The 13,575-nt window shown below is 47.9% G+C and overlaps 1 protein-coding gene across 1 annotated transcript in view; it reads left to right on the top strand.

The window, feature by feature from the left end:
- Positions 1 to 340: 340 nt before the first annotated feature.
- pcdh7a (protocadherin 7a) overlaps positions 341 to 13,575 on the top strand; it is a 37,775-nt gene continuing 24,540 nt past the window's right edge. The window contains exons 1-3 of the mRNA XM_054604150.1: positions 341 to 1,767; positions 3,757 to 4,933; positions 10,344 to 11,126. Coding sequence (XP_054460125.1) covers positions 341 to 1,767; positions 3,757 to 4,933; positions 10,344 to 11,126 — 3,387 coding nt within the window. The remainder of the gene's footprint in view (positions 1,768 to 3,756; positions 4,934 to 10,343; positions 11,127 to 13,575) is intronic.

Genomic DNA, 13,575 nt, shown 5'->3' with positions numbered 1-13,575 from the left:
TATGTTTGCGGCGTGAACAGCCCAGCAAGACATTATTATCATTATTATTATTATAGAAGTTGGAAAAAATAAAATAAAGCTGAGCACCGCTGAAGTGAACTACGGTGAGAGTGCGGAAGCTCTTTCCCCGGGACCTCAGGCGGCAGTGCCCGCAGAGAGGGACAGAGCTGAAGGTAAAGCGAAACGGATAAATCAAACACCCACGCTGCGAGCCACACCGGACAACAACACAGAGATACAGAGGAGAGGAGCCGGGGAGAGGAGGGAGACAGCGGGGAGGCAGAGAGAGAGATAGAGAGAGATAGATAGATAGATAGATAGAGAGAGAGAAGAAGGAGCCATGCAGGGGCTTGGCGCAGTGCACTCCTCCGCGGCGCAGGCTCTCAGCCTCGTGGTCCTAGTGCTGCTGCGGCTGCTGACTCAGCTGCCGGGCGCAGACTCAGCCCTCCGGTACCGGGTGGCGGAGGAGGGCCCGCCCGACGTCAAGATCGGCAACGTCGCCGCCGACCTGGGCCTGACGGCGGGCACCGGGAACGGGGACGTCACCTTCGCCCTGGAGAGCGGCTCTGAGTTCTTCAAGATTGACAACGTGACAGGTGAGCTGACGACTGGCACGAGGCGCATCGACCGCGAGAAGCTCTCCCAGTGCCAGATGATATTTGACGAGAACGAGTGCTTCCTGGACTTCGAGGTGTCAGTGATTGGCCCTCTGCAGAGCTGGGTGGACCTGTTCGAGGGCCGGGTGGTCATAACAGACATCAATGACAACACACCTTCCTTCCCCTCACCTGTGCTCCAGCTTTCGGTGGAGGAGAACCGCCCAATAGGAACCCTTTACCTGCTGCCCACAGCGACCGACCGGGATTTCGGACGGAACGGCATCGACCGGTACGAGCTGATTCAGGACGGTGCGAGTGGGACGAGTTCAACGAGACGCACGGCTCCAGGATCTACCATCGCTAGAGTGGAGGGGCTCGGGGACCGTAGGGGTAGGAGCGGTGATAGCGGAGGAGGACCCAGAAGCACTGTGTTCGAACTGCAAGTTGCAGATATACCAGATGGCGAAAAACAACCGCAGCTCATTGTGAAAGGCACGTTGGATCGGGAGCAAAAGGACTCCTACGAGCTGGTCCTCAGGGTTCGAGATGGGGGGAATCCGCCGCGTTCCTCCCAAGCCCTGCTTCGCGTTTCCATCACCGATGTGAACGACAACAGCCCACAGTTCGAGAGGTCCACGTACGAGGCGGAAATGGCTGAAAATGCCCCTCCAGGTACGCCAGTCCTCCAGGTGAGAGCTTCAGACCGCGACATTGGAGTCAACGGGCAGGTGGAGTACGTCTTTGGAGCAGCCACCGAATCCGTCCGGCGTCTCCTGCGCCTGGACGAGGCCACTGGATGGCTGAGCGTCCTCCACAGGATCGACAGGGAAGACGTGGCACAGCTGAGGTTCACGGTGACGGCCAGAGACCGGGGTCAGCCTCCCCGCACCGACCGAACCACCGTGATTTTGGCTGTCCGGGATGAAAACGACAACGTACCGGTGGTGGAGATCCGGAAGATCGGACGGATCCCAGTTCGTGATGGAGCAGCGTTAGTGCCGGAGAACGTCCTGGTGGACACCCCAGTGGCTCTGGTTCAGGTGTCGGACCGGGACCAGGGAGAGAACGGCGCCGTGACGTGCACAGTTGTGGGAGACGTCCCATTCACGCTGAAGCCGGCTGGAGAAACGGCCCTCCCACCCCTACCTGCAGACGAAGCCTTTGACAGGTAAGCCAAACCAAAGGTAACCCCTAACAGCAAGTTACATAAATCTATTTAAAAAAAGGGAAGAACTAACTGCTTATTGATGAGTAGTTCCAGAATTAGTCTGAATAAAGGACTATATGAGAGATAATAACTTCCTAAAAAAACTGACTGATGGATACTGAAGTAATGAACCAGTATCTAATGATCAGCCCCTGTCATTTGGGAAGATGATGCACTACTTTTTCTTGAGGGAGCACAAAATGGCAAGTAATAATGAGGTAATCATAAAGAAATGATGCATTTTAAATAATATCTCAGGATAATGTTACCTGAGGGGGCACAGAAACAACTATGTACATAATAAGCTAATAATATTTGGATATGTGCCATTAAGCACCTGAATCGCAGATATCAAGAACAATTCATTTAAAACTGGTTACAATTCATTAAGAGAATGGCCATAATGTTTAGATACACATTAGACATCATTCATTCTTTTTTTTTTTTTAACTAGAGGCTGGTACTCTTTTTATCCAATATGTTTTCTAACCATGACAACTACACATTCAGCATGCGGTTGCTGCAAATCTCACTCACACTACTGCTCCAATAGGAATTACTACAATTTCTATTTCCCCCAGAGAATACACGAGGAGAGTGGATTGTTGTTGTGTGGAGATTTCATCAAAGCTAGGTTCAAGTGGTGCCACTCATTCACGAATGTCTTACAATCTGTATGCATTAATATTCATTAAAGTCAAGGGGTTTTATACTTTTAGTTTCATTACTACAGCAGTACAGGCTGTAAATGTGAGCACCCTTGAGTCAACTGTAAAGATCTTTCCTCAAGCTATTGAATGGAGGGAGTGAGGGAAATAGAGTAGGCCATCTTAGGATGTCACTGCTACTGCTATGACACCTGTGCGATAAGGCAGGTTGTTGTATTGACTTTAGGGCTGTCCTTGACGAAAGGAAGTCTGAGTCAAAGTACTAATCATGATAGGTCTTCAGCAAATTAATTAGTAGATTTAATTAAAAAATCAGTCACAGTTTCCACAGTATTGTCTCTGTGCGGATGACTGCAGTCATGGAGGAATATCTCTTGAAATCAAGTGTGTCTTAAAGACCAAAGCATTTTAGAGCTAAAAGGATTAGTTGCTTAATCGGTTAGTCGATTCACAGAAAATGGATTGCCAGCCACTTTCACGATCAATTTAGGGTTCAGCCATTTCTCAAGCAAATATTCCAGTAATTCTCTGGTCCCTCTCCAGCTTTGCAAATGTGAGGTTTTGTGGCTTTTCTTTGTATCTACACATCTCTGGCTTTAGTGGTTGGTCTGATAACAAATGGCATTTTAAGGTCTTTACCTACAGGGGGAATTATTTTGGGTGCAATTAATTCATACATCAAAAGGTGTTTTACTATAAACCGTTGTTTTAGTCATGAGAACTTTCACACACAACGCGGCGAAAAGGGGGCGTTATTTTTGGGGGAGTGCTGTTGTATTTTTCTGAGCTTTTGCATTGCAAATAAAGGCATCAACCAATCCCCTTGGGTGGAACAGACATATTCAAAGACATATTCAAGACAGAGGATTTGTGGTCCAAAACCAGACAACAAACTTTATTAGTCCTTTCAACCTTGACAAAGGGTTAGCAGTCCATTCACAATAAAAGCCCTAAACATAGACAGTACTATGTTTAGGGCTTTTAAACATAGTTAACTTTTTTTAACAGAATCAGAACTCAAATGAACTCAGATAAAAGGAAACTCAATGAACTAGCTTAAAAATGTCGCTATTTTCTCACATAAAATAGAACATACCCCACAAAGAGACAACACAATGACTACTAGTAAATTAAAGTTTTAGTCTACTGTGACTTGGTGACTGATAAGTCAGCCAATTGTTTAAACGGAGCAGCACTAGTATTTATATTTGACAATGTCTGTATTATTCTTGTTTGGGCAACAACCACATTCATGAAATCTATTTTCAAATTATTTTCACAGGAATAAGAAAAAATACTTCTTACATACTTCCGCCTTGCTGGACTACGAGGCCACCAAAGAGTACAGTGTTACCATTGTGGCAGTAGATTCCGGCAGCCCAAGCCTGTCCAGCAACAGCTCGCTGATGGTGCGAGTGGTAGATATCAATGACCATGCCCCAGTCTTTGCCCAGAGTGTCCTGGAAGTCCACTTTGCTGAGAACAACTCACCTGGGGAAAGGGTAGTCACTGTGGTAGCCTCAGATGCGGACAGCGGCAAGAATTCGGAGATTGCGTACTCTCTGGACCCTGCTGGAAACGGGCCATTCTACATCGATGCAGATAATGGAGATATCCGTGCCACTGGGGTTCTGGACCGCGAGCTGCGAGAGAGGTATGAACTCCGGGTGATTGCCAAGGACAAGGGCACGCCTTCCCTGCAGGGCTCTGCAACTGTTGTGGTTCAGGTGACCGACCGCAACGACAACGCGCCAAAGTTTGTTCAGGAAATCTTCACATTCTACGTGAAAGAGAACCTGCTCGCCAACAGCCCGGTCGGCATGGTCACCGTGACCGATGCCGACGAAGGCGAGAACGCAGAACTCAGTCTGTTTGTGGAGATGGATGGAGTCGATGAGAAGAAGGCGGGAGAGAAGGTTGAAGGAGAAGATGGCGAGAAAGAAGAAGAGGAGGTGTTTTCCATCGAAAACAACACGGGAACTATCTTCTCTGCTGCGTCGTTTGACCGGGAAAAGCTTTCCACCTACACCTTCCGTGTCCGCGCTGTGGACGGAGGGGAGCCACGCAAAACCGCCACCGCCACAGTCTCGCTCATTGTGACGGACGAAAACGACAACGCCCCCTCCGTCACTTCCCCAGCCAATGAGTCCTACACCCTCCTTCCACCCGCCAGCAGTGCCCGGACCATCGTCAGGACTGTGACAGCCATAGACTCAGACACCGGCCCCAATGCAGACCTTCGCTATGCCCTTGTCGGGGGGAATCCCTTCCGACTGTTTGAGATCGGCCACACCAACGGGGTGATCACCCTTGCTGAACCTCTTGAGCGGCGCCACAGAGGCCTGCATCGCCTGGTGATCCGGGTCAATGACAGCGGGGCCCCCTCCCTCTGTACCACCGCCCTGGTCCACATCTTCATCAACGAGAGCTTGGCCAACGCCACCCTGGTGGATGCACAGGTAACCTTCATATTTAAAGATGTCTTTTTTGAATTCAGCAACGGCAAGTGAAGTGTATAAAAACACATGTTACTTGAATGAAAGAAATACAGAGTGCTATTTTGTTGTATGTGAGACCTCTATTGTTCGAGTTGGTAATGATAACCCATAATGGCAGTGATGATATTGTCCTTTGATCCATTCACATAATGGCCACTCTGATAACACATTACAATGGAGGAGGGCGGTAATGACATCTGATTGTAGCTGTTTAAACTAAACCGGTAAGAAGATTATTTTCTTGACAGAACCAGACGAATGCACAGTTTCCACAGTCCGCATGGTGTTGCAATTTTCTGCCCATTTTCGAGGCAATAATTGCTTCTATATTTGTCCCAGATAAAGAAGCCCGTTCCTCTTTTGAAGGCTATTGGCAATGTCTGCTACTTTGTAGTTTGAGTGTTCTTTGTCCAGAATGCATTCTTATAATGACCACGTGGTTAAAATAAGTGTTATTACTGAGTGGGTCTTCTTTTATGGTACATTGAACTCAGAGCTGAGAGCATTAGGTAGGTGTGTGTGTGTGTGTGTGTGTGTGTGTGTGTGTGTGTGAGAGAGAGAGAGAGAGAGAGAGAGAGAGAGAGCATTAGGGGTGAGTGTGTTAGAGAGGTAGAGAGGAAGAGATTGTCCTGTCCCAGTTTTGGCCTTTTAATACAGAATGGGTTGAAGCATGTTCATCTGAATAGACATTGGTCTGTAGTAGTGTCTCTTCCTGAATATTGATGCGCTTTCATTGTGTTATGCAGAACATTCTGAGCAGAGCAGCAGAAGTGGACAAACTTCAAACTCTCAATGAATATTGTTTACAGGGGGAATAGAGAATACTTGAGTACCAACACATTTGCTGTTATTGAATAAATCTGTGCGTTTTAGATTAGGGCTGACATGAAAGAGCTACACCGAGGTGAAGATGTAATTGACTAGACTCACTGCAGATACCAGAAATACCATTCAGTTCAAATTTATCGACGTTACGCTGCCGGAAATCTTTCTCTCTCTCCTCTGCCCTCATTGTATTAATCAAATGCACTTCCCATTATGCTTTAAAAAATGTTCAACTAAGCTATAATTGCTGGCAGGTAATAATTACTAAAACTTGGGTCTCAGGCGTGGGCAAAGTCATTTGTATTGACTTGATAATTAAATCGCCTCAGTTGCCTTGTGGTTACTGTGTTTGCTCTAAGACTTGCAGCCTGTGGTTTTTAACCCAACCCCCATTTAAAACTTGGTTTATAGCACGTTCTCTCTGAGGGAAAAGGTCTTCATCTCTCAGGTCTGTGCATGTAACATGACGTGAGCACAGTGTGAGCCAGAGCCGAGACATTTGAGAGGAAGAGATAAGAGGCAGAAATTTTCCCAAAACTGTGTCAAACACAGATTGTGTTGGCAGCCCCAAAATACCACGCCATCCTTGAATACCTTGATAGGCTCCTTTGGTATCAACACACAAAAAAGTGTTTCATTGCACTCTGTCTAAACCCAGATACTGATCTCCGAGGAAGACACACCTCACAGCAGATGTTTGCAGGGAGTTCTTCTCTACTTTAAGCTGTGCGTGTTATGATTTTGCGGTGCCTTCCTGGTTGTTTCAACTCGTGTAAAAAAAGAAAGCCCCTCGGTGATTGGATATGATTACCTAAGTACATAACGTAACTTTTTATCTAAATTCTCTAAAATGATGTCTCAAGTGCTGGGCAATATGGTGTAATTATTTTAGTCCTTATATAAAGGAATTTTATAACTCAATATATATCACGATATAGCATGTTTACTGATAATTCAATAAAAAAAATAGTCTGTATGAAGTGTTTATAATAAGACCTTAAGACCTTTTAATGACCATAAATGAAATTATAGAGAGAAAACGCATTTGCGTATCAGGATATCTCGATATTTGATATAAACATGATACGATGAATCATCAAACCTGAATTATCGCCCTGCCCCAGAAATTACTTTGTTGCTCTTCCAGGCAGTAGCATAGCAACTACAATGAGACTGTGCTCTGTGTGCCCCTCGAGTTCTTGGGATCCTCGAAAACTTACAGCTAAATCCTGTGTTTTGGCAGGAGAAACACATCCCGTGTAATCATAGCCTGAGAGTTTTGACTCACCTCATAAGGAGACAACTTGGCGTCCCAAAGAAAAGTTGTGTTTCACTGCAGTTTTTGATTTGATTTTTATTACTTTAACAAAGACATACAACCGAGCACGGACAGAAGGGAGTAGAATTCCCAGCGCCAGTCAGTGTGCAGAACACCTCATAAATAGAACGCTGTCACTTAAGAGCAGAATGAAAAGAACAAATTGAACAATCAAGTTGGTGAGGATTAGAGCAGAACGCCTGGTAAACGGCAGAACAATGCTGTTGACAGGCGGAGTTAACCGCAACGTGCCTAAACGACAGAGGCCATTGTATGGAACAATAGGGCGTAATATGTCCGGGCCGGTATAAAAGGCCGCCTTTGATTACAATATGCATAGTTTAGTTTGATTGTATGGAGGAACTTGGCAGAGTAATTGAGTAGAAGTCATTGAAGGGAGAATACCTCCATCTCATAATGAAGTCAAGCCGAGTGGTGGATGGATGCCAGATGTAATTAGGGGAGGGAAACGTCTGCTACTGCTGCAGCGCCGCGGCAGAAAATGACTCCAGTCTTTTCCATCCAAACGGTACTGGGTGAACCACATGTTGGGCAATTATCTACAATATGATACTGCAGAGTTTGAGCTAGTGGAAGTAGTTGTGATATTCGAGACGTGGTTGTCATTTGGGAAACTTTAGGGTGCTTTGTACATCGGAGGTATGCCGTTTTGTGGATATGATTAAACCTCTCAGTGATGATATTTTCACATTTCTTACAATACCTGTTTCATCTCAGATCAGGTTTTTTTTTTTCTTTCATCTTGAAATGGGGGGTTGTTTTTAGATATGCACAATCAGCTTTCTGTGAATATGACTAATAGCTAAGAACTACCAAACCTGCAGCCCTCTGTTCTGAGCTCTGAACACATTGATCAACATCTGAGATCAGGCGCCGTGGGGTCAATAGTGTGGTCAGGGGAGAACTCCTCGTTCTGGTCGCAGCATCGGCATCTGCAGTGACACTCAGATAACCGAGTCCTCGGGAGAGCGGAGCGGATAGATAGATAGATAGATGGATGGTGTTGTTAAGCCTGCGCCGGAACAAAGCCCATGCAGCAGAACGGAAGATTCCACCGGGAGTTCTGGGATGCGTCAGAGGGATGCACTCGGAACGCGACGTTAGACGTGGCTGCTGAACACACGCACTTGCACTTGGACGGGGCTATACATAGTTTGCACTCAGCTTGTTACTTTGACTCGCAAGCCTCGCGCTCGCTGCACGCACGACCAAAACTTGGCGGTTCAAGTCGCCGTAGCGCACGTACATAAGGCACTGCATTTTGCACACACACACACATATAGCAGACAGTGCAGGGGGTGCGCTAAGCCAGAGAGATGCCCAGCAGAATGAGAATGAAAAAAGAAAATACTGCAGGCAAAGGAAGAACAATGGGGCTGAGGGGAAGAGAGCGGAGCCTGGTGGAGAGAGGCCCTCTGCAGTGGAGGCAGAATAATGGAACAGAAGCAACAAAAAAGTCGCTAAAAAAAACAAAACAATGAAACTTTAACCCAGAGATGGATGCCGATGAAACAATGAAATATAACACTGCCCCATTCTTAGCTCGGGGGGGGGGGGTCAACGAGAAGTGAGAGTGACTAATGTGTCTCCGTATGAGTAAGCCCAATAATACGTCTTAGATAATGTAATAGTGGAGTTCCGCGGTGCAGCTGTGTGAGCGGCGCTCTCTGGAGTAACACTCAAGGTTATACCGCAGTTATTTTATTTAGTTATTGCCAACCATAGGGGGCTGGAATGCAACTTCTCGCTCACCTTCGCTCCCTGTCTCTCTCTCTCTCTCTCTCTCTCTCTCTCTCTCTCTCCCGCGCTCATTCCTCCAAGCTTTATTACCCGGCGCTCTGAAGGCACCAGGGATTACACGAGTATATAATTTCCAGCCTTGACAGGCCAAAGGAATTGTCGCGCGGGGCTCCGAGACGAGGTGTCAGGGCTGCGGAATGAGTCGTCTCGATAATGGACAGCTCACACACGCCGTGTGGGCCGGGGAAGGTGCATGCATACATTCCGGCGTGCGTGTGTGTGTGTGTGTGTGTGTGTGTGTGTTTGTGTGTGTGTGTGTGTGTTCCCGTAGTTCGTCTGGTCTCCATATAATGATTTTTCCAACATAGTCACCATGTATTGATTAGACATATTCAGATTCATGACCCTGCCCCATATTACCAGCAGGGCTCAGCAGACCAGAACGCCACAGCCTCATTGTCTCCTGTCGTGCGAGGCTCCATAACCAGTAATGGCTGTGTTTGTGCTTCAGCATAACCCACTTTCTTGTAATGACGCTTTTATTAGTAGAGTACAATCTACAAGCATGTGTGTGTGTGTGTGTGTGTGTGTGTGTGTGTGTGTGTGTGTGTGTGTGTGTGTGTGCAGCCAGCCATGTACATGTGTTCATAATGGAAGACCATTATTTGTCTCGTCACCCCGAACCCAAACACCGAAGTATTTTTACGAGCGTCATATAAATTGATCAGAATGGACGACCATGGAGTTGCCTCGCTTAAAATACAACTACTGTCCAACAAACCACAAGACCCTGAGAGACCAAGAGGATATCGCCTTTTAAATGGTTCCAGAGAGCTCGCGTATTTACAGCAGCCTTATATCCGTCCATCCATCCAATTCTCAATGCCCCAAAAATTGCGATAGCAAATCCTCAGCAAATCCACGCCCACGCTATCATTTACAATAGGGGCATTGTTTGTTGACGAGACAGTAGATGTGTTTGTGTTCTGGGGGAATATAGTCACAGCACGTCTGCTGGCTTTATTTGCACATTTATCGACTGCTTCTCCGACTTTTCTCTACCAACTGTCCCCCGACCCTAAAGTTTCCCTTTATTCTTTTAATCAGCTTTAAACGGCGTAATCCCAGGCATTTCCTGTAGCAGCGGGGATGATGTGAGATCACAAGTTGAGAAATTACAACTTGAAATGTTGCAACTGGGAAGCAAGAGCAATTATATATTTAGGGACATGCTATGTGGCGGGGAATAATGGAGAGGCTCCCCCCCTATAAACACGGTGATGAGTTTAATTAAGTGGAAGATGCTGTTTGATGTTTTTCTCTGTGGCTCGTACCCACTGTGTCATCTTTTAGAGTCGCAGTTGGACTTTTTTTCTCCTTCATGGTGTACCTCTTCTTGTTGCTTTTCCCTTCTTGACTCTGCGTCTCTTCTTCTCTTGTTCCTCTCCTCTCTACCTTTAATCCCAGGTGGCCCGAAGTCTCATGGCTCCACTGTCCCTGGACATCGCAGGGGACCCGGACAGCGAGCGCGCGTTGGGGAAACAGCGCCTCAGCGTGGCCATCGGCGTCCTGGCGGGAGCCGCGGCGGTCATCCTGGTCATCCTGCTCGTAGTCACGGCTCGGCAGTGCGGCGCTCAGGGCAAGAACGGCTACGAGGCCGGTAAGAAGGAGCCAGAGGAGGACTTCTTCAGTCCTCCGGGGGCTCAGCCGCAGGCCGGACGCGGTAGGGGGTCGGACCGCGGCCGCAAACCCCGACGGGACAAGCGCAATGGAAGCGGGAGTAGCGTGGTGGCTGGAGGAGGCAAGGCGGACAGATCCCTCTACAGCGGCATCGTCACAGTCAACGGACTGCGTCGGCACGCCAACGACGACGACGAGGAGGATCTGAGCAGCGCCAGCGAGCGCCTGGCGGCCCGGTACTGCGCCATGGACGGCGACCCCGGCAGCCCGCGGATGGGCGGCGGCAGGAGGCATCAGTCAAGCCCGGATCTGGCCAGGCACTACAAATCCAGCTCGCCTCTCCCCGCGGTGAACCTGCAGCCACACTCCCCCCCAGCCGAGGGCAAGAAGCACCAAGCGGTCCAGGACCTGCCGCCCTCCAACACCTTTGTGGGCAGCGGCGGTTGCGTGGGGAGCGCCGGCTCCAGCAGCAGCAGCAGCGGCGGCAGTGGCAACGCGGACGCCATGTCCCTGGGATCTGACCAGTGCTCGGAGTATGGCTGCCAGACCGGGAACAAGTACAGCAAACAGGTAGGAGCTCTTGGGCGGGACTGGGATGACTGTGCACCTTCAGTTTTTGAGATTTTTAAGATGGATTTACGACTCTTTATGTAAATCCGTCTTCAAAATCAGCACTTTCTGACACATTGTCCACTCTTTGGGTCTTCCTCCTCCTCCCCGGCATCTCTTCCTCTCCACACATCCTCTGACCCGCTCGACCGCGACATCCCGCCGCTAACGCCTAAACACCATTTCATCTCCACAAAATCACTGACAGGGCGCTCGCATGTCAGCATCCCAAGCCTGCGAGCGCATGACAGTACCCTGTTGTCAGAGACATGTGTGCGCTCTGTGTCAAACATCAGCCCTCCGTTGAGCAAGATCTAATGCAGGGGACGTGAGTCAACCCCCCCCCCCCCAGCGCTGTAACGGAACAATATGCGAATGTGTATACATGCTTGACTGCCTGTGTGTGTGTGTGTGTCTAACACATGCCTCCCCTCCGTAATAACCCCTGAGGAGTTCAGTTGGAGTAAGGACACAGAGGGAGTGGGCGAATAGTTGCTTCCAGCAGGGTAATTGGTCATTTTGTGTCCCTGCCCCCCCCCCCCCGTGTCACGCAGTTATCTTTTCTTCAATTTAGCATATATGTTTATTCCGTAAACAATATTAGTTGTACCGATAATGGATCCACCGGCTTTGGTCTTTGCTCGAGAAGCTCCAGCTAAAAGCCGAAGTCCTGCTGACAAATAAATATTGCGCACAGACAGTCACTCGCCCCTCCGCCCACGCACACACACGCACACACACACACACACACACACACACACACACACGCACACGCACACACACACACACACACACACACACACACACACACACACAGGCACCATCTATCATCACACTGACACAGCAGGGTCTCCCTAGTCTGCGGCGTGTGCCCCCGAGAGTGATGTCTGAGTGACAGCTTACCCTTCTTAAAGGGGCGGCGTCTCGTTTCCTTGACTGACAGCCCTGCATTTATCCTCCCCGCGGTGAAAAAATGCTGATGTGGTCATTAAAAAGGAAGGAGAGGAGCTTCTTCTTAGGCTAATCAATTCATACGCAGGGCTCTCTGATCCTGCTCAATACACACACACACGCAGGAACACGCTCACACACACACACACACACACACACACACACACACACACACACACACACACACAGAATCCATTACCAAGTCAATCCTCTTAATCTGTCGTTCCCAGGGAAATAAAATGCTTACTGGGAGAGTTTGGTGTTCATGCTTACGTGCATTCAAAACATGCCAGCACACATACGGAGACGCATGGACACACAAACTGACAGCGTAATGAATTATTGATCGTAAGGGGTAATTAACTCCTCTGCTGCAGTGGAGTTTGCCCCCCACCCCAATACAGAGGCCTGTGTGCACGTGTCTAAGACTTTGGGCGCTCGCGTTCACTTACGTGTCAAAATCTGTTAACTCCAGCAGTTTGGCGGCAGGTTTGTGTCGGCGGGAGCCTGTCACCCGCGCTCGAGGGACTGCTTAGTTCACGACGGCGTTTTTATACGTGAGTGCAAGTGAGAGATAGACTCTGGGAGTAATCGGTGGCGAGTACGTGCCAAAAGCAGGAACTGGGACGATGACAGAAGTTGGAATAGCATTAGACCCGGAGTGGGAGAGAATTATAGGAGGTTGGGAAGGGAAGGAAGACGGAGCAGACGAGAAGGGGAGGGGAGGAGAGGGGGATAACATTTCAAAGCTACTTTACTGGGTCAGTGAAAACTCTCCAAAAACTGTTCATCTGAAGTCAGCACATCATCAGACCAACTAGGGTGCTCCTAATAGGAAGAAAAAAAAAGGCAAGTGATAAAAACAGGGCGTCATGGATGAAGAGCAAGATTGCATTAAAGAGCCATGATAAACATGATAAAACAGCTCAGTCGACTCTCTTATTTTAATCAAAATATTCACAGAGGAAGGGGAAGAACATCGATAACAATGGGAACGAATGAGAACAAAGACGAACAGGAGAAACAGAGCGTAAAAGAGGAGGAGATGTTTAATTGAGATATCAGGATTGAGAGATAGAGGTTAGCTGAACGAAGTCATGTGTGAGGTTTTCTTTCTTCCTTTTTTTTTTTGTAAATTGATACAAGAAAAAATGAAAGGAAGATCGGATTTGTTAAATACTATCCAGAATGCTCTCACTCATTAAGAGCCAAGCATGGTGACATATGATGCGCAGCTGAATCATAAAAGCTGGAAGTACTAAATGAAGACGCGTTTAGGAGCCGGTGTGTGTTTTGACTTTTGATTAGGGGAATAATTTTGGGATATTAATGCCAGTATGATACCCGAGTTTCCGTCCAGATAACAAAATGCAACTTATTAGAAACTTGTTTCTCTACAACATGAACAACAAATACAATTATTTAACAAAAGAAGCTTGAGTTCTGAAATGTTTAATGC

The sequence above is a fragment of the Anoplopoma fimbria genome, chromosome 9, assembly GCF_027596085.1.
Source record: "Anoplopoma fimbria isolate UVic2021 breed Golden Eagle Sablefish chromosome 9, Afim_UVic_2022, whole genome shotgun sequence".
Lineage (NCBI taxonomy): Eukaryota > Metazoa > Chordata > Actinopteri > Perciformes > Anoplopomatidae > Anoplopoma > Anoplopoma fimbria.
Note: the sequence above shows the minus strand (reverse complement) of the source record. Positions and strands in the feature narration are given on the sequence as shown.